This window comes from Centroberyx gerrardi, chromosome 4 (genome assembly GCF_048128805.1).
Source record: "Centroberyx gerrardi isolate f3 chromosome 4, fCenGer3.hap1.cur.20231027, whole genome shotgun sequence".
In the NCBI taxonomy this organism is placed as follows: Eukaryota; Metazoa; Chordata; class Actinopteri; order Beryciformes; family Berycidae; genus Centroberyx; species Centroberyx gerrardi.
The window spans coordinates 4,880,834-4,908,185 of NC_136000.1; the positions used below are offsets into that span (position 1 = coordinate 4,880,834).

The window sequence follows — 27,352 nt, forward strand, 5'->3', positions numbered from 1 at the left end:
ACAGCTTTTGTGTTCATTAAGCCCCCAGAACGAGAGACAGAAGGCACGGAAAATAAAAACACCTTAAGTCCTTTTTTTTTTTATTGAGGTGTGGCGGCGCTTCGTCTCGTTTCCAGCGAACTTCAGTTTAAGATGATCTAGCGGGGATGGAGACTCGTCGTTTGCTGTGTTTACACGGCAAAGATTAAAACCTCATGTGTTCGCACCAGGGTTGGTATTGGCCTTTTATTAGATGCTCAGGAGGAGAGTCGGGCTCTGTGTGTGCGGTCGTTCATGCGTTTGTTGGTTTTTTCCCATGCACAGTGCTTTAGGGGAATTATGGCATGCACTGTTTAGGCTTTACAGAGCTCCAGAGTCCCGCATAAGGGAAATCCAGTGTGCTCTCGTACACCAGGCAGTACGGTAGAAGTCAAACAAGCATCAATCAACTGGACATCCACCTACCAAGACATAGCTCTGTGATTTTCTACTTGGAAAATGTAGTGGCAAGGTAATTTCACTCAATCCAATCATGCATCCTCCCCATTCAAGCACCTAAAACAGCACAAGCACCCTTGTTACATAGATACATGTCATGCATCCCCAATATGATGGATGTTTAATCCAAAAATATTGATATCAGCCTTTAAAAACCCATATCAGTCGAACGCTAGTTTGCACAATGAAAGCTGCGTGTTGCTTTCAAAGGGAAACGTCATTTGAAACGCTCCATTCAAAAGCCATGGAGCATACATGTCAATGAAATGTTGTGGTAATGTTATCACTACATTATCATTGTGTCTTTGTATGGGCAGCACACAAACACACACTCATTTGACACCATGTGTGTGCATTTACACACCGACGAACGCTCATGTACAAAGATACACGCATGCACTCAGAGATATAGGGGAGAACGGGGTAAGTTGAGCCTGTGGGTAAGACGAGCCACCCCTTGTTTTAAGGAAACCATACACAAGATTAATCATGTGATCACAGATTTAGGAAGTGCAATTAATTTCCCTGACGGAGGAGAGGAAGAGGAGAAAGAGGTAAGAGAGACAGGTAAAAAAATATATAATTTTTGCTATGTCAAGTGTCAAATTTCATCATGATTTTTGTATCTAGTAGGACTTTGATGCTTTATTATATATTAGATTAAAGCTTTATAAGGTACAATATTAGATAATAAACTTAACATAACTGTGGTCATGTTTTGCTGTGTGAAGCAGTTTTGTCAAAATGGTGGTAGTGGGGTAAATATGCACCATTAACCCTGGGGCAAGTTGAACCAAACATTTTTTTTTATGTGTCGTACTTCTAAAAATACAATTCTACATGTTGTACTTCTAAAAGCTACAATAAATGTTTTAATTACCATGGATGGCCAACAATCCTGAGTATACATAGCAATTATTGTTTGAAATAAAAACATTTATTTTTAGCCGCAGTAGCACAAAAATGTAAAAAGTGGCTCATCTTGCCCCTTTCTTCCCTACACATTCAGACACATATTGTTGCATTTCACACCCTCAACAACTCACTATACCAAAGGTAAAGTGGTGGAAAAGTGAAACTCACACGCAGCGCAGTAAACAGTACAATCACAGTCATCAGTTTTACAAACAGTGAGTGGGTGGAGGTTTTGGGAAGCGAGCTGTCTTATAAGGGAACAGCGTCCAACTGGAGGTGTTGTTGGGATCGGGATCTGGGGCAACATTCCCAGAAAAGAGAAAGAAAAGGAACCGAATGAAAAAAAAAGAAGAAAGAATATGAAAAACAAATGGGTGCACTAATCTGAAAGTTGCTGCTGATACGACTTGACAAGCAACAGTAGTAGCAGCAGTAAAGAGGCCAACTGTGATTATACCCTCTATTATCTCCTTCTCTGCCTGTCAGCATGTCATATTTCTTCCTTAGATCACAACAAACACAAAGCTCACACTTGCCATTTTCATTTTATGCCCAGACCCCAGAGCTGTGGTTCAATATTTCTGCGGTAAGCTGAAGGCGAGGATGAACTGTGTGAGATTGCGGTGTACTCATTAATCAAAACACACATCAATCCATGATGTGTGTGAGCCTAAAAAAAGTGTGAAGGCAGCAGATTCCACTAAAAAAACGCTCCTCACAAAGGCCTCGCACACTCTGAACTAACCAAACTAGTTCGGGTCTGCGCTGGAAGATAAATGTTGATATTTGCGGTGTGGTAAGAGCCTTAGATAGCGCGTGTTTATCTTTTGGGCTACAAAGGTAAAGGCGTCCTTGAGTCGATATCCCACGCGGACAGGAGGCAGGAAAAAGGTCCTCAGGTCAACACACGCTTCTCTAATCTCTCAACACAACAAACACCGCCGTTACACTCATGTTTAGAGAGTGGGAAGCTTACAGTTACGTTTTGGACATTTAGCTCACGCTCTTATCCGGACTGACTTACAATGAGTGAGTGTTTTGGATCATTTTTGAGACAGGGATCAAACCTGTGACTTCTCAGTTACGGGACGGTCTGTCTCACCCAGTGGCCACCCTACTCTGTTGCATTTCAAAGTTGAGTTGATATCACAGCTAGGCTCACTATAACACTATAATCCCCGTCTGTAAGTCCTGGCTTTATGCCATATGTTGTGAAGTACATCAAAGTGAATGGGAGTGAATGGGTAAAGCTCTCCCCTCCCTCTGTAATACTGCCAAGGTGCCACTGAGCAAGTGGAGCTGCGGTTTTGAAAGGTGCGGCACTTGCCATACCTTATATTAAATTAATCAAAATTTGATCTTGCAAATTTTATTATTATAACGGAGCGCAAAGATCAAGCAAAGATCGCCAGAAATATATTTATAATCACATCAGGGGAGCTTTGAAGACCAATGTTCCCTCTAAGCTGATAGTTTGGTGACTAATAACACTGATCAAATAATATTATCTTGTCAGTCATCCATTCTTCACGCATCTCTAGCATTTTAGTTGATACAAGCAGGTTTGGAAGGTTTGGTAGCAAATGATATTAGATGCAGGGACTTTCCCAGACTTTGTGGTTTAGTGAATAGACGCTCCTGTGTGCAACTGTGAGAACGTAAAGCAGCGCAATGATGGAAAAACAGCATGCCGGTAAAAGGTTAAGAAAAACATCTGAATCATGTATTTTATGATCCTTTATGAGCCTGTAAAGTTTATTCTACTCCAGAAAAGGTTGTCAAACTGGTCAATATCTGGTCAATATCTGACTTCCGACACTGTGATTGATCTGCAGCTCCAGCTGATCTGTGATTGATCTCCTGAGCGCAGTAGCTGCAGCTCTGCTGAAGTGTTGCTGAAACTTCCTGTTAGCGGCTTCATACACTTCCAAACCTGGCTCCCCAGAGAGCTGTAGCAGCCCAGATGGAGAACACACACACACACACACACACACACACACACACACACTCACACACACTCACACACACACAATGTGTATATGCATGCACAAACTCATGAACACACACATAAAGACACAAACACATACTTGCAAACGCAGACGTGCACACACACATTGTCTCTCTCACACACACACATACTCACACACACAAACACAAATGCACAATTGTAAAACATACACACACACACACTCAAATGCAGATGAATGTACACACACATGCACAGACCCAGACGTGCACACAATCACACACATGTACTGGCACACAAACACATGTGCATGCATGCAGACACACACTCATCCACACACATTCTCACACACACACACACCGAATACAGACACAAAGGCAGACATGCACACATTCAAATACATCACACACACACATACACATGCACACTTGCACACACACAAAGATAGACAGGCACACACACTCAAATGAAGACAAATACACACACAACCAGGCTTAATTCACTCCAAACAACTGCAGTCATGGCTGGGGGAGGGGGGTGCAGGGGGGGTGAGGGGGGTCATCCAACAAAAGCAATCCAATGACACACACACACACACGCACACACACACACACACACACACACACACACACACACACACACAGTGGGACTGGAGGGTTAAATCTCCCCCCTGGGGCAGCAAGGAAAAATATCCTGTGAATTAGTGGAAACCTCAGTCAGTTTCATTGTTTGGCCGATGTCTCCTCTTATTTGCGCGGAGGAGGCGCGCGGCCCGCGGGTCGGGAGCAGCTGTAAATACAATCGGCCCGGCGTGTCGGGGCGGCGAGCGGGGCGAGAGGTTTGCCGCTGCGGGGCGATGAGAGAAGCAGCGGTCCAGAAAAGCTCCGCCGTCCCAGCAGGGTCGTTACCGTAACGGCCTGCGAAAAAGCCAAAGTCATAACGGAGCGCCCACGCACAAGACCGCCTGTCAAATCTAGAGTGATTTATGCCCACAGAGTTTTCCCTCCGCTTCCCACCATGCTGTGCTGCCTTGTCGTTTACAGTTAGATTCTGTTTTTTTCCACTTCAGCTGAACCTTTGCTTGTCATCTTAAGTTTTTTGTTGTGAATTTCTTTTGTTTCTTTTTTTTTTTTCGGGTTTGTTTTGGGGTAAGATGCTTTTTTTTCTTCCCTGCACATAGTGGTTATTTGCAACTTTTTTTTTTGTTTTATCTTTTCTTTTTACACTTGTATGTTTTATCACTATGTAAATGAACTAAACTAACCTAAGAGCAGTTTGATGGTATTTTGTGTGTCACAGATTGTAACTCAAACTCTAAAATCTGAAATCTGATTCATTCTTGGGTATTTTTTTTTTACTTTCATGCGGAAGGTTGACTGAGCAGATATAGCTAGTTGCTGTCCGGTGAAAATTGTATTCCCAAAATCTCAACTTTTCAGGAACTAAGAAAAACAGCCTTGTTTTCAGCTTGACTACCATGCATTTTTGAGCTTCATCCAATGGGTTGGCGTTACGAGGTTTTCACATAACAGCAGTGATGTGCTCTTTTCCACCAATGTCCTGCTTTACATTCATGCAGCTGCACACATTCACACCAGTACAACCACAGTGCTCTCCTGTTGGCCAGTGAGCGGCTCTGCTGGAGCAGTTGGCGGTTTAAGCACCTTGCTCACGGGAGAGAGGCGTGGGGCGAGCGTTACTAATTCACTTTCACTCACTTCTCCCTACCAGATTTCGCCAGGAGGGGGGGGGGGGGGAGGGGGGAAGGGGTGTGGACGGCATGGGAAAGGGAAGAGGCTTCATGAAGCGTTCAGGTGTCAGCTGGGGGATTTCGCCCGCCGTCGTGAGATGGGAAGAGGAGTTTGATGTGAAACGAGCCAAATCCTGAACTCAGACGACAGGTGTCTGGCTGCGGTGAAGTGAAGCCTCCAGCTGAACCGGACTCTCTGCGGCGGTGAAGCCCGGCAGAGCGCCGCTGGCTGGCTGGCAGGCGGGCCGCCGCTCCCTGGCTCTTGTGGTAATGTGGCGTTGTAGTAATGTGAAAATTCACAGTTTTTTTTTTTTTCGTTGATGTTTTTTTTGTGTGTGCAGCCCCCTCTGGTTTTGTGACCATGCCAACTTTTCACGACGGATCGTAAAAAAAATAACGTCTCTTTCATGTTTGTGGGAAAGCTGAGATTGGCTGAGACCGGGCTTTACTGGAGATCTGAGAGCCAGATATCAAGTCAAAGCTGGGTGGGTGGTGCGGTGTTTTTTTTTTCTGCCCCGGCTTTGGCCGAGACCCCGGGTCTCTGTTGTTGTTGTTAGCGAGACTTGTTTTTCTTCTCTCTGCAACCTGCTTTGGTGTGAAGCCAGCGAGGTGCTTGAGATGAGCGTCTTTGTATGTGTGTGTATGTGTAAATGTGTAAGTGTGTGTGTGTGTTTGTGGTTGCATCTCATAGATTCTCTCTCTTCCGACTGGAGAACAGATTTCGCCAAATGAACCGAACGTCAGCGGGGGAATCTGCGGCTCGGCTTCCCAGCGGAGATGAAACCGATCGCCGCTTAGGTTTATGAACGCGGCTCTAGAGGGATGACAGGCCGGCTCGTATTACCCATAGGGCCGTTCTGCTGGCGTTGGAAACCTTAGGGACGTCCGTTTGTGGAAGATCCTTGCCTCTATTCCGCGGGGTTAAGACAATAAGACACTTATACTGTCCCTTCCCAGGCCGAGCCTTAACTCATCCCGCTTACTGGAAGGAATTTACCAGGCGACAGCTGGGCCGGCGGGGCATGATCCCATCCTAAATCATTAGCACTGATGTTCTTATTCAATACAGGCTCCTCGCTCCCTCTCTGGAAGACCTCTCTATTTACTCTTTTCTGGTCCGTTATTCGAATTTAGAAGATAAATCAATATCTTAAATGGAACAATAAACTATCATCGTGCTAGACTGCGCTTCAACACGTTTTTTCTTTCAACCATTCTTGAGGGTTTTGCATACTCAGGTGTTTCGTCGAGATCCAGAGCCAATGATGAGCTGCGCTTCAACTCTCAAGTCAAGCTATTGGAAAGGATAGGGGAAATGATGAAACCATAATTCATCCACTAATGACAAACCATTCACTCGTGGCAATTTCTCTACAGAGAGGATATAATAAAGTTTTGATAGAAGTTTTGAAGAGAATCACAGCCTGTATTGATCGACGTGAAAGTGAACTGATCCCTCCTCTGGTGTAAAATCTCACCCCTGCAGCACCATAGCTGCCACATTAAGGACATTAATACCCCGAATGACCCTAAGCCTGCGAAGAACTTGAGTACTGATCCAGGATCACTGGTCAAATTACACCCATTAAACTTCACTATGACTTAAAGATGCAGTCCAGAATATATGCGAATGTCTAAATCTCGGAAGGCAATGCAAAAATTCGATTTTTGTAATTTTCTTAACCCATCCCAATCAAAAGACAACTGTTTTACTCCAGTGTTTACAGATATTGCAAATGTAAAAACTAACCTTTAACAGCCTTAAAATCCATGCAAAGCCCATGTTCAGCTGTCATGTTCTGTCAGTCTTTGTATCTATAAATTTCAAAGTGGGAAAAAAGTCTACAATCCAGTAAATCACCATGTAAACAAAGCCTGGAAAGCATTTCAACAGGGTTTCCGTTCTGTAATTTCCCCTCAGGAGGTAAACGCTGTCTCAGATTAGCATTTTATTCTATAAAACTGTGAATCCTGCTCTCGATCTCCAATTTGCTCGGCCTGTTTTGACCTTTCCACTGTTTTTTTTTTACCTTTATCCATCCAGGGAAAGTTGACTGAGCATGTATGATTTTTCCAGCAACATCGTGCTTCACATTCACACAGTTAAACACATTCACATCTGGAAACCTCCCAGTACAACCACAGTCTTCTACTGCAGTCTTCTACCAGTTGGGGGTTAAGTGCCTTGCTCAGACATGGCTTGACGGCCTGGGGATTCGAACCAGCGACCTTTCAGTCACGAGCCTCTCCAGCCCTCAGGCTTCATGTTGTCTGTGTGTAACGAAGCCTGAGCTCCCCAGAGAGCCATCAACCACTGACCTGAACACAGGTCAATGACCAGGGAAAGGGAAACTGAAAGACGAGACACTGCCGGGGTGTGAGTGTGTGTGTGTGTGTGTGTGTGTGAGTGTGAGTGTGTGTGTGTGTGAGAGAGAGAGAGAGAGAGAGAGAGAGAGAGAGAGAGAAAATGACACAGAGAAGGGAGAGGAGAGAGAAACACATTTGAAATAGAATATTCTTTCACCAAGATTTAAGAGTTCATGTGGTATAAGAGTGTCTGTAATTGTGTGTGTGTGCATGTGTGCGTGTGTGTGTTGGAGAGAGAGAGAGAGAGAGAGAGCGAGCAAGAGGGTGAGAGCGAGGTTAGAGACACCATAATACCATATCGTTTGAAAGAGATTTGAGATTGAAAGTTGTTGTGCCATAAGAGTGAAAGAGGGAGACTGTGTGTGTGTGTGTGTGTGTGTGAGAGAGAGAGAGACAGAGAGAGAGAGAGAGAGAGAGAGAGAGAGAGGGAGAGAGAGAAAGCAAGAGAGTAAGACAAAGAAAAAGAGAGGTTAGAGATGGAGACGGATATTCTGAGACTATGATTTGAGATAGAGGTCTGTGCCATCAGTGTCTGTGCGGGTATGTGTGTGTGTGTGTGTGTGTGTGTGTGTGTGTGTGTGTTTGCTGAGTGTATTATCTCCTCAGGGTGTCCTGACTGAACCTGCAGCAGCGTGTGCCTCAGGATGAGAGATAACATCATTACAAAGCACTGCCTGTCCTCGACCGCCTCCCCAAGCCAAACATTACACACACACACACACACACACACACACACACACACACCTCACTGTGTGTGAAGGACTGTTTGTTGTGACTCACTTAGAAACGTGTCGCCTTCGCCCAGAAAACAATATCCATTTTAGCAACTAATTGAATCTTGTATTGAGTCTTAAAATTGAAGTCAAGAAACTTCCAAGAAAAAGCGTCAATATCTTCAAACCAGTGGAAAGATCTGCTTTATTTTAAATATTTGCCACGTGTTTCTAGAAAAAATCTCAAAATAAACTGAATTACATTAAAGAAAGTGACATTACTTCGCCCCGCTGCTAGATATTCTCATTAGCAGGGCTTTAAGACTTGATGCAATCTTAAATTACTTAGATTTTCTTGAAGTGCGACCAACAAAGAAGGCGCTCCGTTTCTTTCTTTTTCTTTCAAAGGATGCGGTGCCATTTCAGCAGCGACTGCGATGAAACCCAAGCTGTGGGACTGTTATCCAAGCGCTCTATAAGAGCGGAGCGGAGCGGAGGGTCAGGAGGTTCGCGAAGAGGAGAGCTGAAATAGTGGCTTGTTGTGGCCGTCGCTGTTATTGCTTAAGACAGCACCCGCTTTTTTTCTGGCTGCAACGTGAAAAAACTCGGTGAGGCTGCACAACGCTGGCCGGAGAAATCACTCGGCTTTTTCCCCCCCTTGAATATTGTGTCTGCGGTATGGATTGTGGATGCAGATTTTCACATATAATTTCCTCTTCAGTAGTTTAAAAAGGGTCTGATATGAACAGACAGGTGCTGTTTAGATTCAAACTGATACTAGAAAACTTAAATCCTTGCTGGTTAATAAAAGCAGTGATCCAAAAAGAAACGAAGGCACTCGAAGACAGAAAGCCTTTATTACATGAGCTGCAAGACAATAAAAAATGACGACTTAATGCTCTTTGTCAGCGTCATGGGATGATTTTCTTTGTGGATTTTTTTGCATTTTGCTTTTTTCAAGTTTTTACCAGCAAGTGAAGGATCGATAAGTTTTCTGTTATCAATGTGCCAAAAGGATTCTGGAGCCAGGAGGAAATAAGATGCAAATGATTTGGATTTGCTCTGTTTGTATACAGGGAGAGGCTCGATCTGCAGGACTCACAGCATCAGAGACACCTTTCCCTCAAAGCACAGCAGCCTCAATATCACAATTTTGACATTATTTAGATAAATTGTGCAGCCCTGACCCTCAGGTAATATATTAGCTGTAGATGTCGTCATTTGCTCTGGTCCTAAGTCCATTTCTTCTCAGAATACAAGGAATTTGTCAACAAGATATGCTGTGACAGCAATTTCTGCAGCATTTGACGTCAAGCTGCGCTGTTAAACTGCTACTTAAGTGTGCCAGCCCTAACAACATAATGTGTAGTTACATTTTTCCCTAACCTTATATTCCTGTTTTTGATAGTCACAAGCCTCTTGCATGTGGAACGGGGTGTTTGCAGGTTTTTATCTAGTTACGTTTGAGATATTTTTAATACCAGTTACATGAAAGTTAGAGACCAATTTCAAAACTGTAGACCTATCATAATATAGTTCATCGTGACCGGATTCATTTCTCGCTAGGAGCAGCACACCGAGAGACTACAACCTTTTTAAGACCTCTGAGACGGTCTTAAAGATTTGAAGGACATATTTTATCTATATTAAACACCTTTTTAAGGCAATTTAAGACATTTTAAGGGCCTTCAGACAGCGTGCTGAAAGCCTGGTGAGTCTCAGGGTCAGGTAGTTTAGTCAAGGCCAGACAGCCTCAGGCATTGATGACTTCCTTCATGCATGTGTGTGTGTGTGTGTGTGTATATCGTCTTCCTGCAGTAAGTAGAATAAAGGCTGACGGAGGCGAGGAGAGCCAGAGCATCCTAAAGGCCTCGCTCTGCTACTGTGTGAGTCAGAGGTGACGGCTCCGTCCTCCTGACTGTGGATTTTCCATTTCCTTTCTTCTCCTGCTTGTCTAACACTTTAGCTCTTTTCCATTGTCAAACCCTCTTTCTTCAGATGGGTTTCGGGGGCGTTAATACGTATAATGACAAAACCACGCGTGTTACAGAGGCCTGGAGGTATGTGAAGAGTTCATTTCCAAAATGCTCTACATCCATCTTGGGAAAAAAATATCATCACCTGCAGTTCGTCATTTGAAATTTCTAAATCACAGAGGATCCAGGCTGTAAAGCAGTTACTTAACTTAATTTACCTGCCACTGATTGATTGATCGTTTTAATTTTGTGTTACAAATCATTTTGTCAGCGTACACACTGCAAAAAATGTCCATCTTAACAGGTCATTGTCAGGTCTATTATTGAGTCCTAAAATTGTAATTTTCTTAAAATAAGTGAAAAAAAATCTGCCAATGAGATTCGATAATTTCACTTGTTTTCAATGCAAATAATCTTGTTTTAAGAATTTTGTACAATCAAGTGTCATTTTCTTGATAGTAGTGCAGTGATCTAGTTTTTCTAACTTGTTTCAAGGCCTCACTGGTGACTAATTTCTAGAAAATTCCTGAAACAATGAAACTGCATTGGAAACAAATGGAGTTATCTCACCTAAATGGCAGAATTTTTCTCTTGGAAAGAAAACCAAGATTTGAAGGCTGAATATGAGACTAAATGGACGGTTTTTGCAGTGTAGGTGCCACTTTTTTCCGAATGATGGATCTCTCATTTTGGAACAAAACTCTTCTTCTGTTACTTGCAGATCTTTTCTCCCCGGCATATTTCCGGTGGACTCACCACGTGGAAGACCTCGGCGTCGCGCGCGGTGGTGAGGACCATCTGGGGCTGGAGGCCAGACTGGAGGAAGAAGCCGTGAGCCGACACTGTGCAGCCTCCGCTAGAAGGAGGGGGAAGAGAACGGATGTTGGCTCGGTTAGCGTTAGCATCAGACAGAGATACAGTAGATTCCCAGTGGGAGGGACCTGCTGTTAGCGTTAGCAGTTTAGCCACTCGTCACCTCCCACTCGTTTCCTCCGGCCATAAAACAAGAGCGCTAATCTGTCTCCGCTCATCCACGGACATTCTCAGTCAAAGTCGCCCTCGCTTTCCCTCTCTCTCTCTTACCTCCTCTGAGGTGCAGCAGCATGAAGAACTCACATTTAAAGGAAATTAGTCTTGGTGACATCGGTGCAGAGACATACTGTAGAGAATTGCATTAACAACTTACATAGTAGCACAGTGCAGTGGTAGAAATCCTAAAAGTCTCCCATTCATGCATTCATCCTGCATCTATCCTGTATCTGCCCTGAATCCTCAAAATGTTGCTGCAATTCATTTGCATTTACTTGCATCAAAATAAGAGTGATATGTCAACCAATAATGTAAATCAAGGCCATAATGCTGTACCATAAAAGGCTATTTATTGGGTTTGCAGGGGTTGTTTGATTCACAAATCACTTTTATTTTGAAATTTCATCTGGGTGAGCTAGAGGCAGACATGAAGAACAGCACTTGGTGGACCTGGATTCTGTTTCTAAGTCGTCCAAAGTGAGTTTAAACAACGAAATTGAACTTTTGAGTGTCTTTTTTCGTATAAATCTGATTTGTATGGAGGAAGTCATTGCATCAGAACCTGTTTTTGACCAGCCACGTTTCACGGTATGTGGCCAAGACTTGCTCTGAGGTTAGGGTTAGGGTTCGGACTTAAGATGCAAGTAAATGAAAATGAATGAAAGTGACCTAGAGGCCGTTTGGGGTACATTGCTCACAATGTCACTTTTGGCTGCAGCTGTAGTATTTAGCATTTCTTTGGTCTCAATGAAAATAAACACAAGAACACTGGATGTTTAGATTTTTCTTTTTTTAGGATTTCCCAGTCAAAATTCTGGTGCTCTTTTGCTCAGTGCTGCTAGAAACCCTGTTCTGTACAGAAATCACTCAAAACCCTAACCTGATGAAGGAGCGCGAGGGCTGGATGCTGTTGATGATGGGGTCTTCGTTGTAGGTGAAGTTGACGGGGGAGCGGCGCTCCACCGAATCGATCGTCAGCTTCACCACCTGCTGGGAGGGATCGGGGTGAGGGGGGGTCTTACAGGTCAGCATGTTGGACGACATGCTGGTGGTGGAGGGGAGGGAGAGAGGGAGAACACAAAGGAGATACTGTCATCATTTAGTATGTACACTGGTAGCCATTGTTGTCCCCCTTCATGTGTTTTTTCTGCATTAGTACTGCAAAGAATTCCTTCTTGAGTGTTACACAGCAACACCAAATTCATATATTTTTAAACAAAACCAAATAACTACATAATATAAGATGGCTGAAATGTGAGGAAAAACTTGATTTTTCTAAATAATTCCTTGTAGGAATGGAGCCAAAGTGCAATATAGTTCAGCAAGCATAAAAAGCTACATCTGTATGTGATCTATATGGAGAGGGAGAGATATATTGAGAAAGAGAGAGAGAAAGAGACAGGGAAAAGACACAGACAGAAGGGGGAAGAGAGTTAGAACGAAAAAGAGAGGCAAATAAAGAAAGAAAGAAAGACATAAAGAAAGAGATAAGAGACATAAAGAGAGGTGAAGACTGACCTCTGGATCTTGCAGACTGCCTTCCCCACAGTCACCTCCCTCCTGTTCCCACTGTCCAGGAAGGCTCCTCTGATGGTCAGCATGGTGCCTCCGGACTTCGGCCCGAACTCTGGGAAGATCTCCTGGATCACCGGGTCCTGGACAGCGAGAACACCACACACTGACACCGACTCTGTCTGGTGCTTATAGACGCTGGCTCTTTATTTGAATGGATTCATCTTTTTGTTAAGTCTGAATCCTAACCCTATCCACGGCATTATCATATAGAAGGCTTTCAGGTAACGCACCCTCTGGGGGCCATATTGGAGGTCCTCAGTACTTGTGCAACTGTGAACAGCTGATTGTTTCTAAATGTACAACTTGCCCGTCTCAAAATACTGAATAGGCATGGATCGTTTCTGTGATGTTTTTGACGGGGAACTGATCATTTCATCACAGTGATTTTGTGTTTGTGATTAGCACACTAGCTAACGTATCTAGTAGAAGCTAGCGTTATTGGCTAGTAGTGTAATTAACATCAGTGTCTTTGCTAAATGACCCTGCTGGCTAGTTAGCTAGCTAACAGTTTGTTCAGGTTAACTGAGCTGACTCTTCTCAAGCTACAACTCAGAGTGTTTTGGAGTAGAGACTAGGGCTAAAGACAAGACAGTTTACTGTGTCACAGTAACCAAATCCACCTTATCACACTATTCACTTTTACTGAGAACGTTACTGAATGGATCTACAGCCACACCACAACAAGCTTTTTCGGATATGATATCTTTCTTTTTCTAGCCTGGTTGGTATATATTTAGACATAATGGCGCCAGCAGTGGTTGCTAGGAGATTTTGTGATGCAACTGCAAAAGCCTCTAAATAAATGTGTTTTGTTACTCTCTATCACTCGATAGAATATGACACAATAGTGATTCAACACAAGAGTGCGTTGTCCCAAAGAACACATACAGATGTCAAAGGTGTCAAACAGTCAGTGGCATCCTCTTTAAGGGTGTGTAGTGCAGGATCACAACTGTGAAAAAGACCTTTGACCTGAGCGCCACCAAGTAAACATGCAGAGAAGTCAACATGAGTGTGTGTGTGTGTTTCTGTTTGGCGTGTATTTGTTCTTTATGTTCCTTTTTTTACATATTGTCAGTTCAAATCTATTCATAAACCGCTTGCAACAAAACAGGTTCATCACAAAGTGCACTGCTGAGCGACAAAGAGCATAAATATAGCCAAAAAAACAAAAAACCCAACCCAAAAGAGAGAAAAACCCAGTTCTTACCACAAAGGAGAAGCCCTCCATCTTGGCTACCTTGTGGCCACTGGTGACCTTGACTGTGCGTCCTGATGGAGTGAAGTTCCCATTGGATATGGGGGAACACTGCAGCTCAGTCCAGCTAAACACAAAACCCCCCAAACAACACACAGACCAGGCATTATACCCTGCCGTAGCCAGCCAGCATTTATCCTAATTCAATGATCATGTACTATGCTGTGGGAACGCACAAAGGGGCAATCTTCAACTGGGATGGAGTGGGTGCTGTTTTTTTGTTTTTTTTTCAAATGTGTAATGAGGTTGTTTAGGGCGAAAAGGGGCTTTTGAATCGGGTATGGCCCCAGTGGATTTGGGAGAGTGGAAACTCTGGATGCAGCGATTTTTTCCAGCAATTTATCAGTTAAGGGAGTCATGTGTTGAATGTCTGGAGGAGAGAAGGGGGGTCTTCACATTCCTCCTTCAACACAATCGCCCCTATTAAACCAGTTTACCCCTATAGGACGCCAACTTACAGGTCTAAAAGTCCCTTTATCTCGTAAACACCCACCACCCACCACACACACACACACACACACGGGTACACACATACAAGCACACACAGATTGATACATAGACACAGTCTCTTTCACAAAGACATATACAAACTGACGCACATACGCACACAAACAAACACAAATGCATGGACAAACAAAAACAAATACTCTCTCTTTCTATCTCTCTCTCAGCTGTGGTTTCTCAGATATTGCGCACACACACACACACACACACAAACACGACAGCTGCTCACACATATATGAATGCAACTGTGCGTATTTAGTGAGATCTAGAAGCTGTATGCTCACACACACACACACACACACACACACACACACACACACACACACCCTCCCCTCACCTGTTGCGGGGAGGGTGTGCAGGGTCTTGTCTGGCCAGTTTGCAGGTAGCTCCGCCCACCTCCACCGTCACCAGCGAGGTCTTGAAGCTCTCCGTCTTGTCGAAGCCGAAGTTTTTTCCGCAGAGCGTCACCGTCGTCGAGCCTCGCAGCGGTCCAGAGGTCGGCCAGACCTGACACACACACACACACACACACACACACACACACACACAAAACAGTTACATTTACACTTTACTACGCTTTACTACGCTTTTAGTGATCAATGGGAGAAGGTAATGCTAATGCTAACGATCGGTGCTAAGTCTCCTCCATTTACATGTGTTTCTTTACTCAAAGTTGCTACTGTACGTCTAGCATTTTTAAACATCAATATATCATTGTCTAATGAATTGTGATACAAACTAAGTCTTGAGTATTTCTAAATTTCTTCTTAAGAAAATACTTCAGCGTCTCTAGTGGTGTGTAGCATTTCTAGTGTTTCTCTGTTTGTCTTTACTGAAGAAGATCAACATGTTGGAAGTGATTTCTCCATCTTCCTTTCCCTCCTTCCACCATCTGCTGCCAGAAACTCTTTCAGCTTTAGCTCCGTTTGCTCTGGAAGAACAGAACCTCTTCCTGTTTTGTGCCGTAAAGCGATCCAGCAGATTTCCCTCCAGATCCAATACAGTGTAGAGGCCGGTAGAGGCTGACAGGCTTCTCGGCAATTATCTCATTTGTTTACGATAGTTATACTAATGTCTCAAAATGAATGTGGTAATGATTTATTAGTATTGAAATACTACATGTAGCTCCTTTAAATGCATATGTAGCACTGGCGGCATTTGACGACTCAACTTTCAGATTGGAGCTTCTGAAAAACGTTCTTGCTCCAAAATAACGTCGTAAGAAGACTTGTGCTGTTTGTTAGTGCCCACTGTCATCTGTTATTTAGTTTATTTCTAATGTCTACCCATATAAAGACATTCGGGTTACGCTAATATTTACATTTTAGGCATTTTCGCTGAGGCTCTTATCCAGACTGACGTACAGTGAATGCAGCAGTAAAACACACTTAAATTCACAAATCAACAACATTGTAAGTAACTGATGTCAAGGAGTGTAAGGGTCAGAGCCACAGCACCCTGACACTCCATGTAACAAAAATAAACGGTGACACTAAATGGATCATGTACGATAGAGAAGTGTTAGGTAAGAAACCTCCGGAGAGCCTTTCTGCAGCGAGGCAGAGCTCTTTTCAACAGTCGTCCCATAAAAACAGGCCCAAAGGAGGAGGCGTTTACAGGGTCTTGTCCTGTTTTAGTGCTGTGCAGAATGCATGGGGTGGGGGGCCTTGAGTTTAAGCTCACTATATTATTCTATTATTCCATTCTGTTGGGGATATGGTGGCGGAGGTGGCTCGCTGGTGGGTTTTGTGAAATGGAGACAGTGTAACAGCATGGGGGTGAAGCAGTAAAGTCAAGAAGAATGAACACCACCAGCACCGAACTGAAGGCTCACAGCGTCAGAGAGTGCTGCTGCTGCTGTAAAAGATCTGCTATTTCAGGAAGGACTGTGACCTTCAGTGTAGGACGCAAACTCTCCACAAAAACACTGTGGCAGAGACAGTGTGAACACATACTGATAACAGGTAAAAGAGTCACAGGTACACTCTTTATTACAAACAAGTTACTTAAACCAACTGAGCCACCAGGAAGGTCCCAGATTACTTAAAGTCACAATGAAATGAAATTTTTAAACTAATTTTCCATGCCATAATATTCACCTACAGTATTTACCAATAAATGCCAAAAAAAAAGCAATTTTCTTGTATTTTTATACCAAAATCCCATTACTTTTACTTCCTGGAAAACAGTGTTTAATGCTTACTTCATCGTGTACCAGTAAGCGTAAATAAAAATTACAACCAATAAAACATGACAGCTACCTTTCTCTCCCTAACTGATATCCCATTGGTTTACACTTTTGAATGATCCTGTTCCATCCTGTTTCAATAGGAAATACATCAAATTAAGGAAGCAAGATGCTCTCAAAATGCCGTTTCATTGTGACTTAAAGTTTGGTTAAGTTCAGTTTGTTTGCATAGTGTTGAAGCAGAAGTGAACTGATGACTAAAAACAGTGATAAAATTCAATGTTAAAAACACAGGAAGAAAAGATGAAAGTACTAATTTGAGCAGGTGAAATAAAAACCCCAAGAGGCTTGAAAAATATCTCACCTCGAAATAAACAAAAGAAAGAAAGAAACAACAACGAAGCTTTTCTTTCAAACACTGATCATCACACAGTCTTCATTATCATCCTCCTCCATATTCCAAAAAATGTATTAGGCTGGTGAAATAGTCAAAGCTGCTAGTGAATTCTGACAAAAAAGTGAGTTTCCTGCCCAGATCATCACCATGGTGACGGGTTGCCGTGGTTACCTTAGTGATGACGGGGGTGCAGTAGTCCTGGGTCCAGGCGGAGGAGGAGGGACAGCGGTTCGCTCTGGTGCAGCGTCCGTCACACCAGCCGCACCCCGTCACCCCCGACGACAGCAGACAGGAAGTACAGGTGGTCAGCTGAGCACAGCCGGGGCCAATCAGAGGGACCTTAGTGATCTAGGATGGAGGAGGGGGACAGCCAATCAGAATTGGGGACAAGAAGTAAGAAGTATGAAAAGAATTAAGAAAGTAAACTATATTCACGGACAGAATACAAAAAAACTTGCACTGCTTTACATTATATTAGATTAAACTTTAATGGAAGTGAAGCTGGGAAACAAGGTATCGTATCACGTAAATCACAAAGAAATTTCACTGAAACTTATTACGAAATAATCAATAAATCATTTAGATGTTGTGTCACCATATATATAAACGTAGAATTTAATTCCAAGATTAGATATCCACAAATTGAAACATGTATTCTAAAAAAAATGAATGTAAAACTCATCATGGATTAGTATTATTATTAACTATCTTTAGACCTTGACTTACAAAATAGTAAGATGAGGATTCACTCATTTGTATTTCTTAAATATTGATCATTGAACATCTGTAACGATTTTTCCCCCCCAAAAAGTTTAATATGGTGTTTTGGAATGAAATCCATTTGTGGAAATCAGAAATATAGCCGTTACATAAATGTCTGTTTCCACTGAAACAGAAAGGACTGAAGGAACCAGAAGGAACCTGAACTTTTGGCACGATTGTTTCCCGAACTCTGACGGGAATCCGTTGGCTCTGCTCCATGTTTACTATTGTGACTTGGTGCCAGTGGAAGAGTGTTTTTGTAATCATCTCATTAATGCGAGGAATGCCAGAATTACACTCTGTTTGTGTGTGTGTGTGTGAGTAAGAGAGAGAGAGAGAGAGAGAGAGAGAGAGAGGGAGAGAGAGAGAGTGTGTGTGTGTGTGTGTGGGGGGGGGGGCATGCACACATATTATGGCCCCTTTGTTCATTCACAGTTGGCTAATGTGTATAGCACACACTGATGCATCTCTATATGTGAGAAGGTGTAACTCACTGACCTATGTGCTATATTTGGATGCATGTTCATGTTTTCGTGTATGAGTGTGTCTGTATGTGTGTGTGTGTGTGTGTGTGTGTGTATCTGTGTACATACAGTATGTGTGAGTATGTACTATGTGCATGTTTGGACACCAATATGTCTGCATGTCTGTTTGTGGTTTTCGAACGTTGTCATGTCACAAACCCCCAAACAGACACACATTAAGCCACTAATTAATAAGATTTGGAAACCATATGGAAAGATTTTAGTTTTTGTTGATTTAGTATTGAGTGTTGAGGGAGACAACAGAGAGAGTGACAGTCATTCTTATCCATTCTCTAACTGGGATCATTTCTTTTAAATTGAACTATTTCTGATTTTGCTGGAGACTCCATTAAGAAGCGCTGGTATATCCACATCAGTGTTACCTTGTTTCCTGTGGCCAGTAGCAGGGCTCCGTCGGGGCTGTGGGGGTCCAGCAGCGCCACGCTGGGCGAGACGGGCCTGGTGTCCAGACGGACGTCCACGTGGGGGGCGGCGGTCCGGGAGAACAGCACCTGAGGAGGAGAGGGGAGGGGGGGGGGGGGGGGAATACTGCTTTGTCAGATTGGCTGCAGAACAAAATGTGTCGTGACGCTGGTCACTCGCTCATAGCATCGTCCTCCATCTTTGAACAGTTGAAAATGCAAAATGCGAGTCAGGTGATTTGTTCCCAAATGAGAGGACGGGCTGGAAAGTGAGTTTTGAAAGCCAGAGATCTCAGCACCTGGCCAAGTAATCGTTGAGTCATTGGCATTGATCACAACCCTATACAGTATATATTATGGTCATTTTGTGCTACGGGACAGTAAAAATCGTACTTATTGTAGCCTCAATCTCTAAAACATCTCCACATAGAGCGGTAGCCAATGTGGAAACCTCCTTTCATGCATTCATCCTGCATCTGTTCAGTGTTAGATCTGTATACAGTGGCAGCCAAGTCCACCTTCATGTCTCTCTGCATGCTTTTATCCTGCATCTATCCCGCATTCAAACAGCACATAGTGGCAGCCATTGTAGAAGTCCTCCTTCATGCAATTATCCCGTATCCATCCTGTGTTAGAATTGTATACAGTGGCACCACTTTGTCTCTCAGCCCACCAGATTGAGCGTGGTGCGGTAGACCATTCCTTGTGCTTTCTCACGGCTAAACAGAGAGCAAAAATTGAATTTCCCAAACAATTACTCAGCCAAACCTCAGCAAGTTCACCAAGTGTGCAGTGAAGAGCGGGACTTCTACAATGGCTTCATCTGTTGCTCAGGTTATAATTAAATCAAGACAAAAAGACATTAGCGACGAGGTGCCGGGGAAGGTATTTGTTTGGTGTTTGTTTCTTATGAAAAGGGGCATTTTTTTTGACAGCAAGCGGCACACAGGTCGGCTGAGGACACCTGGTTAGGAGGTTTTTTTTTTTGCTCGGCATCACTGTTTTTCATTGTTGCTGCGTCTCCCTGGAACGCTTTACAATGCTGTACACTGATCCTCACCGCAGGTTAAATAAGAGGGAAAGATTATACCGGTTACTGAGGCTGGAATATACAACAATAGATCCACAACATCCCCTGAACACAAACCAAGCCCTGAGGCTGAAGAAGAAGAAGAAGACGTCACCGAGTCTTGTTGCCGCGCCAACACACCGTGACTGGGAGGAAGTTAATGATCCAGACAGTCAGTTATCTTTTCCCGGGTTAAAGCCTCCACTGAGACACGCCTCCTTTTAGTAGGGGTGTTGAGTGAAGCAGTTTTGGGGAGTCGTTTCATTACATGCAGTGTTCCCTCTAAACCAGTGCTTCTCAAACTTTTTGGCCCGTGACCCCTTAAACCGAAACGAGGCGACTGGCGACGCTCATCACAGGCTGCAAAAAAAAATTTTCCCTTTTCAGGTCTTTTCATTTGATTAGATTTGATTTGATTATCAGGCTTAGAGGCTGAAAACTATTCAATATTTCACAAGAGAAAAAGCTGAAATCTTAGAAAAATCAGAAAAATGACACCTGATAATACAATTGTATGGCAAAAATATGTTTTTTTTCCTATCCCATAAATGATCTCGCGACCCTCTGGTGGGTCCCGACCCCCAGTTTGAGAACCACTGCTCTGATGCTCAGTCCTGTGCCACAGCAGAGTCTGCAGGTTTCCATTCCAGCCAAATAATACAGCAGCTGATTTCACTGATCACTTCTTCTTCTGTGGTTGAAGCTGATGTGCTGATCAGCTGCTGTGTTGTTGAACCGGACGCCGTTGGCTTTGACTAAGTGTTACTAAACTAGTACTTTCACTACATTTTGCAGTGGCTTGGCAGCAGTTCAACTGAATTCAAATCTGGATAGTGCTTTTAGTAGTTTATTACTGTTTTTGTCATCTGGAGGCGTAGTCAACTGCTGCAGCTACCCACTGTGTTTGGCTGTAATAAATGTAATCACTGCCTCATGTTTTAATTCAACATCCTTTCACCTGCCTGCCTCCTGCACAGCCAGCTGCCAACCGCCACTATATCCTATTATCCTGCATTATAAATACAGTGATTGCATTTTGTTTCAAATAAAACACAATTTCTATCCATATCAGTGGTATTTTTGCAGTTATGTGATGTTGTATGATGTAGATATTTGCAGATATGATAGAATTACTTTTTCTATGCAACTTTCAATGCATCTATATCATAGTTCAGCTTCTTCCAATGTGAAGTAACTGGCAGCTTGTAAAAGAGGTATTCATTGTAGCTTTGACTGTCAGTGGTGTGAAGCATCGCCCTCCCCTGTTCCCCCTTACAACAGTGGGGTATTCTGGGTAATCAGTGATGATGGTGGTGGGGGGTGGGAGGAGAGACAGAAGGGGGGGGCGAGATGACAGACTGGTTTTGGATGCGGGACAAAAGGATGTAGCCACCGGCGGAAAGCGCCATGTACTCTGACATGTTGGGAGGTGTTTCAGACACACAAGCATGCACACATACACACTCACTGTCTCTGTCACACACGGGCGCACACACACACACACACACACACACACACACTTACACACATAGTTCTCACACATAGTTTCTAAAACACACACACACACATATACACACTTGTGCACACACATTCACAGATATCCATGCATGCACACACAGACACACATGCACATACATGCACACACTCTTTCTCATACACTCTTTCTCTCACACACACATTCTAAAACACACCTGCACACACACACACACACACACACACACCTGTAAACGCATACACTCTTTCTCTCTCATACTCACACATACACTCTTTTTCTCTCATACACATACTCTGTCTCTCTCTGTCTCTCTCTCTCTCACACACACACACACACACACACACACACACACACACACAGTACAGTCGACACACCTGGAACAGCGTTTATCATTCGTGGTTATGCTGCAATTACAGGCCCGGGAGCGAACAGAACAGAACAGGGTTTCTAATGGAGTGTGTGGTTGCTCCGGTTACATGAATCCTCCTAAATTATACTGTTCCCTCTACTATACACACACACACACACACACACACACACACACACACACACACACGTAGACATACACACAGGAACACACAAACCTACAATCTTTCTGCTGCGTCCAAAGCACTGCATTATATGGAGTGTTGTCAGGAAAATAAATCACACACACACACACACAACACAACACACACCTGGATGCCTGTTAAATGCCGATGAGGCTCTGAAGAGGCAGGGCTACGGTATGCCTGCATGTGTGTGTATGTGTGTGTGATTTATTGTGCTCGACAACACACCGCACAATGCTTCGTTTTCTGCTGAAGATGCACTGACGCCACAGCCGGAACGCAGCGGAGCGATTTCTTGACTCGCTCATTGTCAGTCGCTGTGCGTAAGAGCGCCGGCTAAATGCCTGAAATGCTATAAAATGTAAATGTAAAATGAGATTCCTGCTGATCGTCCGGTCCGCCGCCACCACCTCCTGGCCCCTCACAACCGCCTTGTTTCCCGGCTTCATTCCTCCCTCCCTCTGTTTGAGCCTCATGATCAACGTTAGCCTTGTAACAGCGAGTATAATGGGTGGCTTTCCTCCGGGGACGAGGCCAAACAACGGGCATCTCTCTGGAGGTAATAGCGGTGTGAATTACAGCTTATTGTATTAGGCGGGCAGGGGGGAAGTTTGGCCCATAAACACCGGCCACTGTGTTATTCCCACAGCGGCCCGACCGAAGCCGAGGGAAACGCTTCCTGAGACTCCAGAATGGAGTCCGTCGGGGGGGGAAACTATTTCTTCCACTGCCGCTGCTCCTTGTTCCCCCTCGCCTGCAGAAAGCGTCCGTCCGCCGGGAGCGACGGGGGGGAAACCGAAATGCCTGACAAGTTGACAGGTTCTTTTTTATCGTAATAACAATGAAATGCGCCGCCGTAGCAAAAGCGACCGCTTCTCTAGTGATTTTGTTGTCGTCGTCGCTTCTGTTTAAGCCTGTGAGTTTAAGAGCAGGTGGCCAAGGGGGGGGGTCGCCGGTTCAAACGCCCCGGCTGGGGAAATCAAGGCAGGGAAAGTGAACGAGACTTGCTTTCCCCTTCCTTCCTTCTGCAGCTACAGTCACATCCAGCTGCCCCTTGAGCAAGGCACTTGACCCCCCAACCGCTCCAGTAGAGCTGCCCAGTGGCAACCAGTAGAAGAGTGTGGTTTTACTGGGCAGCTTCCAGGTGTGCATGTGTGGAGCTGCATGAATGTGAAGCTGGATATTGCTAAAAAACAGCATGTATATATGTAGTAAATCTTCTCTGGGTAAAGAATATTAACTCTTTGACCCTTTCATGACCCTCACACAACTCTTCCAGTCTCCCCAGTTCTTCATCTCTTCCCTCTCTTCACCTCTGCATGTCCTCCGGTTCCTTCTCATTTCTCCTCTCGCCCATTTTATATCTTTATGTTGCATGGTCAATTTGCTTCTCTTTCCCTTGCTTTAAATCTCCTGGAAACTGTTTTTTTCCTGTTTTGTCATCTCTGCCTCTTTCTGCCTCCTTCTCTCTGTCTTTTGGTCTCTTTCTCCCTCCTTTTTCTTTGTCAGTCTCTCTCTTTTGGTCTCTCTCTCTCTCCCGGTTTCTGTGTCCTTCTCTTGCTTGTTGCTTCTCTAAATTCAACTCAATTCAATTAAAATCTTCACTGGCATGACAGGACAAACCTGTTGCCAAAGCAATATAATATCTCAATTCAGATAGTGTTACTAACATTAACAGATGAATATGAATATATAAATATCAGAAAAATTCTATTCAAATCAACTGTTCCACTCTTTCACAACTCTCTCTCTCTCTCTCTCTCTCTCTCTCTGTCTCTCTCCCACCCTCTCTCTCTCTCTCTCTCCTTCTCTCTCTCTCCTTCTCTCTCCTTCTCTCTCCCTCTCTGTCCTTCTCTCTCTCTCTCCCTCTCCTTCTCTCTCTCTCTCTCTCTCCCTCTCTCTCTCTCCCTCTCTCTCTCTCTGTCTCTCTCCCACCCTATCTCTCTCTCTCCTTCTCTCTCTCTCCCTCTCCTCCCTCTCTCTCTCTCCTTCTCTCTCCTTCTTCCTTCTCTCTCTCTCTCTCCCTCTCTCCTTCTCCCCCCTCTCTCTCTCCCTCTCTCTCTCCCTCTCCCTCTCTCTCTCTCTCTCCCACCCTCTCTCTCTCTGTCTCTCGCTCTCCCTCTCTCTCTCTCTCCTTCTCCCTCTCTCTCTCTCTCTCCTTCTCCTTCTCTCTCCCTCTCTCTCTCTCTCTCCTTCCAGTGAGGCCCCCTTCACCCTCTCTCTCAGGACAGCTGGTCTCCTGTTCAGACCTTCTCAACCCCCCCGGCTCTGAAACAATGAACTTCAGCCAATTCAGCCGACCACAAAAAACAAAAAAGAAATAGAAGGGGGGGGGATGATGGTAGAAAAACACACGGCAACAGCTGCATGGGACGCTCGGCGAGGAGAAAATACCGTGCGAGGGAACGTGTCATCGAAGCCCGCCGTTCACCATTAACGTGCCGTTCGGCTTGTAAGCCCCCCCCCCCCCCGCCCCGCCCCGCCACCATCTCCACCCCCCCACCGCCCCCCCTTTTCCGTGCAGCTGTCGGCCCTTTTTTCCACGTCTCCCTCGACTTTTTTTTTTTCCACACTCTGTTTTTTCTTATTGTGTTTCAAAAACACGTGAGATAACTCGACTTTCACTTCACGCGTCTCATTCTGTTTGCTGTAGCTTCCTCACGCTGCACCACTCCGATGCACCAGTGCACGTTACTCGCTGCACTGCAAACACTGCATGCATACGGTTATAGTAGTGTATATACAGGCAAATGGACAAAATAACTGAAACACCACATGAAAAAGGACTAAAACTTTGAAGTAACTACAGTGAATCACAATTACAAAGGCAGCTACACAGAAATTAAATTGAAAATTAAATTGAATGCCAATTAGCAGTATGTATCAGCTTTAAACAAAGTCTGTCAATCACCACTTACATATATAAGTTTTCAAAGTGACAAAGCAACTAACACTCAAATCAGTGCTCAATTTACAGGTGCATTTGCCAAAAAACTTGCACAAAGAAGTCTTGTACTGTCACGTTGTCAATGACCCTGCATCAATATCACCAAAACAAATTCCTGCAGAGAAATAAACCTCAAGCCTCTAATCACTGTCCCACGTGATTTAAAACCTCACAAACCTAATGCCTTCTGATGAGTGATTCAGCTGCGACAACCCAGGTTTTGACCGACCTGTGACTGAAAGCTCACAGGTTTGATTCCTGCAGTAGCCGATATGTTCGTCAACAGCCATGTATCCTGTTAAATTGCCCTTCAGGAAGATACTGAACTACGTATATGAACGAATGTAAATGCCAGAGAAATACTACGAGCCTCCAATCACTGTCCCACCTTACTTCAAGTTACCTCACAACTTAATCCCCTCAGACTAAAGAAGCAGGCCAGGTATTAGACAAACAGCAGAGAAGGTGGAATCCACTGTTGGTTTGTGCATTGATAGGCAAACCGGGCTCTGTTTGCTCAGATGGCGGACTGGAACGTGGGGTTTTTGGAAGCTCACTGAGCAACAGGTCAAAGGTCAGCGGTTGTGCAAACAGGAAGGCCCCGGCGCTTGGTCGCGGTTTCCCCGACCTGCTCCTGGCAGAAGCACCTGTGCCTGCCTCCTCGTTGTGTCTCCATAATGGCAGTTTCACCGCTCACGTACCGACATCCTGCTCCATTTACATGCACAATGAGAGAGGGAAACTGGGGTCTGTGTTTACGCCTAACTGCTACTATTTTCCATGCAAATGAAGCCGCCTTAGTTCCTGTCAGCCTTTTTTAAAGATGTTTACCGCAAATATTCACTACGACTAGAACAGCCTGACCTCTTTACCTGTATGTGGCGTCCGTCGGCAGTGCCCAGGTAGGCCACGGTGCGGCCGCGGACCGACGCGACGGTGATGGAGGTGACCAAGGTGTTGGTCAGCTCCTTGTGCCAGTATTCCAGCCGTTGGACGAACTGGGTCACCTCCAGGCGGTACTCGCCCTCTTTCCCCTCGCGGGTTCCCTCGTGCAGGCCGCAGTCGTCTGACGAACTCTGCAGAGGAATCACAGGCATCAGTGTGAGAAAATTCAGCATACTCTGTAATGCTCCAGGAATAATACAGTAATATTACCAGACAGAGTGGTCCTTGCTGTGGTTCACTGCAAAAAAACACCCATCTTAAGTCATTTAGTCTCATATTCAGTCTTCAAATCTTTTTCTTATCAAGAGAAAAATTATGCCAGTGAGATGAGATCATTCCAGGAATTTGAGAGTCAATATCAGAATAAGGCAGATCACTGCACTACTATCAAGAAAATGACACTTGATTCTACAAAATTCTTGAAACAACTTGATTTGCATCGGAAACAAGTGAAATTATCAAACCCTATTGGCAGATTTTTTCACTTATTTTAAGAAAATTACAATTTTAGGACTCAAGACTGAGACTTAGACTTAATGACTTGTTAAGCTGGAGATTTTCTGCAGTGTTATGGTCATCATGGTGATGTGACGAGATACAAGGCCGACTGTCAGCATCACCAAAGTGCCTATATTCCCAATGAAGAACGCCCTCAGGACATTTACAGGTTTCGTCAAAGTAGTGAACTTGCGTAAGAATAAAAAAAACAGGAGAAAGCAGGAGAGATTGCTGATTACCACCAGCATTAGATAAGGCACAGCGAGCCATATTTTCTGGGAATTATCAGCGAGATTGGAACACTTTGTCCAAACAGATTGCTTCGCTGAAACCACAAGTTATATAATATCATGTTGGACTATCTTCTTTCATATCTGGCCCAATGGGGGAGGGTTAAGAGCCAAACCTCCTAAGCCCCCCTTAGCTACTCTTTCATCAGGCCCTGCTCGTAATGGAGGGCTCAGTAGCTGCGGTCTGATCGTACCTCTAGGGCAAACACACACTCGGCTCAATAGAGGTTCATGGATGGCAGGAACTCATGGGAAACAGTGGAGGAGCGTTCAACATTTGCGCTAGTGTGCATTCCACGAATACTCCCTCCTTTTTTCCTCTTTTTCTCTTTCTCCATCTCTCTCTCCACCCTCCTTTTCCTCGACTTCCCGTCTCCTCTCCTGAGTTTGGAGCAGGAATCTGTGGACCTGCCTTCGCTTTCTCACCCCCTTTTGGTTTTCAAACGTCACCGGGCTGTTCAGACTGTTGTGTCTGGACCCTCTGGAGCATACAGTGAAGCCATAGACTGTGGCCAAAGCTGGATCCAGGCTCCCCTCTATCAGTACCCCCCCCCGCCCCCTCTCCCTCTCCCTCTCTGCCCAGCCCGGCTCTCTCTCTCTCGCTGCTCTGGCTCTTTGTGTTTAGTCACGGCCTCCTGTCCCAGCCTCAGGTTTCATTAATTATTGATGGCGGAGGGCCTCTTGTGACTCTTGAGGTCCTTGACCTGGTCGCTTGACCGGGCCAGAGCTTTCTG

At 44.5% G+C, this 27,352-nt stretch overlaps 1 protein-coding gene across 3 annotated transcripts in view; it reads right to left on the reverse strand.

Moving 5' to 3' along the window:
• met (MET proto-oncogene, receptor tyrosine kinase) overlaps window positions 1–27,352 on the reverse strand; it is a 73,872-nt gene that overhangs the window by 23,933 nt on the left and 22,587 nt on the right. For all 3 annotated transcript variants that reach the window (XM_078283129.1, XM_078283128.1, XM_071925522.2), the window contains exons 3-10: window positions 25,758–25,961; window positions 18,785–18,913; window positions 17,287–17,463; window positions 14,868–15,037; window positions 13,979–14,093; window positions 12,712–12,848; window positions 12,074–12,238; window positions 10,921–11,020 (exon numbers count right to left, since the gene is read on the reverse strand). In XM_078283129.1, the coding sequence (XP_078139255.1) occupies window positions 10,921–11,020; window positions 12,074–12,238; window positions 12,712–12,848; window positions 13,979–14,093; window positions 14,868–15,037; window positions 17,287–17,463; window positions 18,785–18,913; window positions 25,758–25,961 (1,197 nt within the window). The remainder of the gene's footprint in view (window positions 1–10,920; window positions 11,021–12,073; window positions 12,239–12,711; window positions 12,849–13,978; window positions 14,094–14,867; window positions 15,038–17,286; window positions 17,464–18,784; window positions 18,914–25,757; window positions 25,962–27,352) is intronic.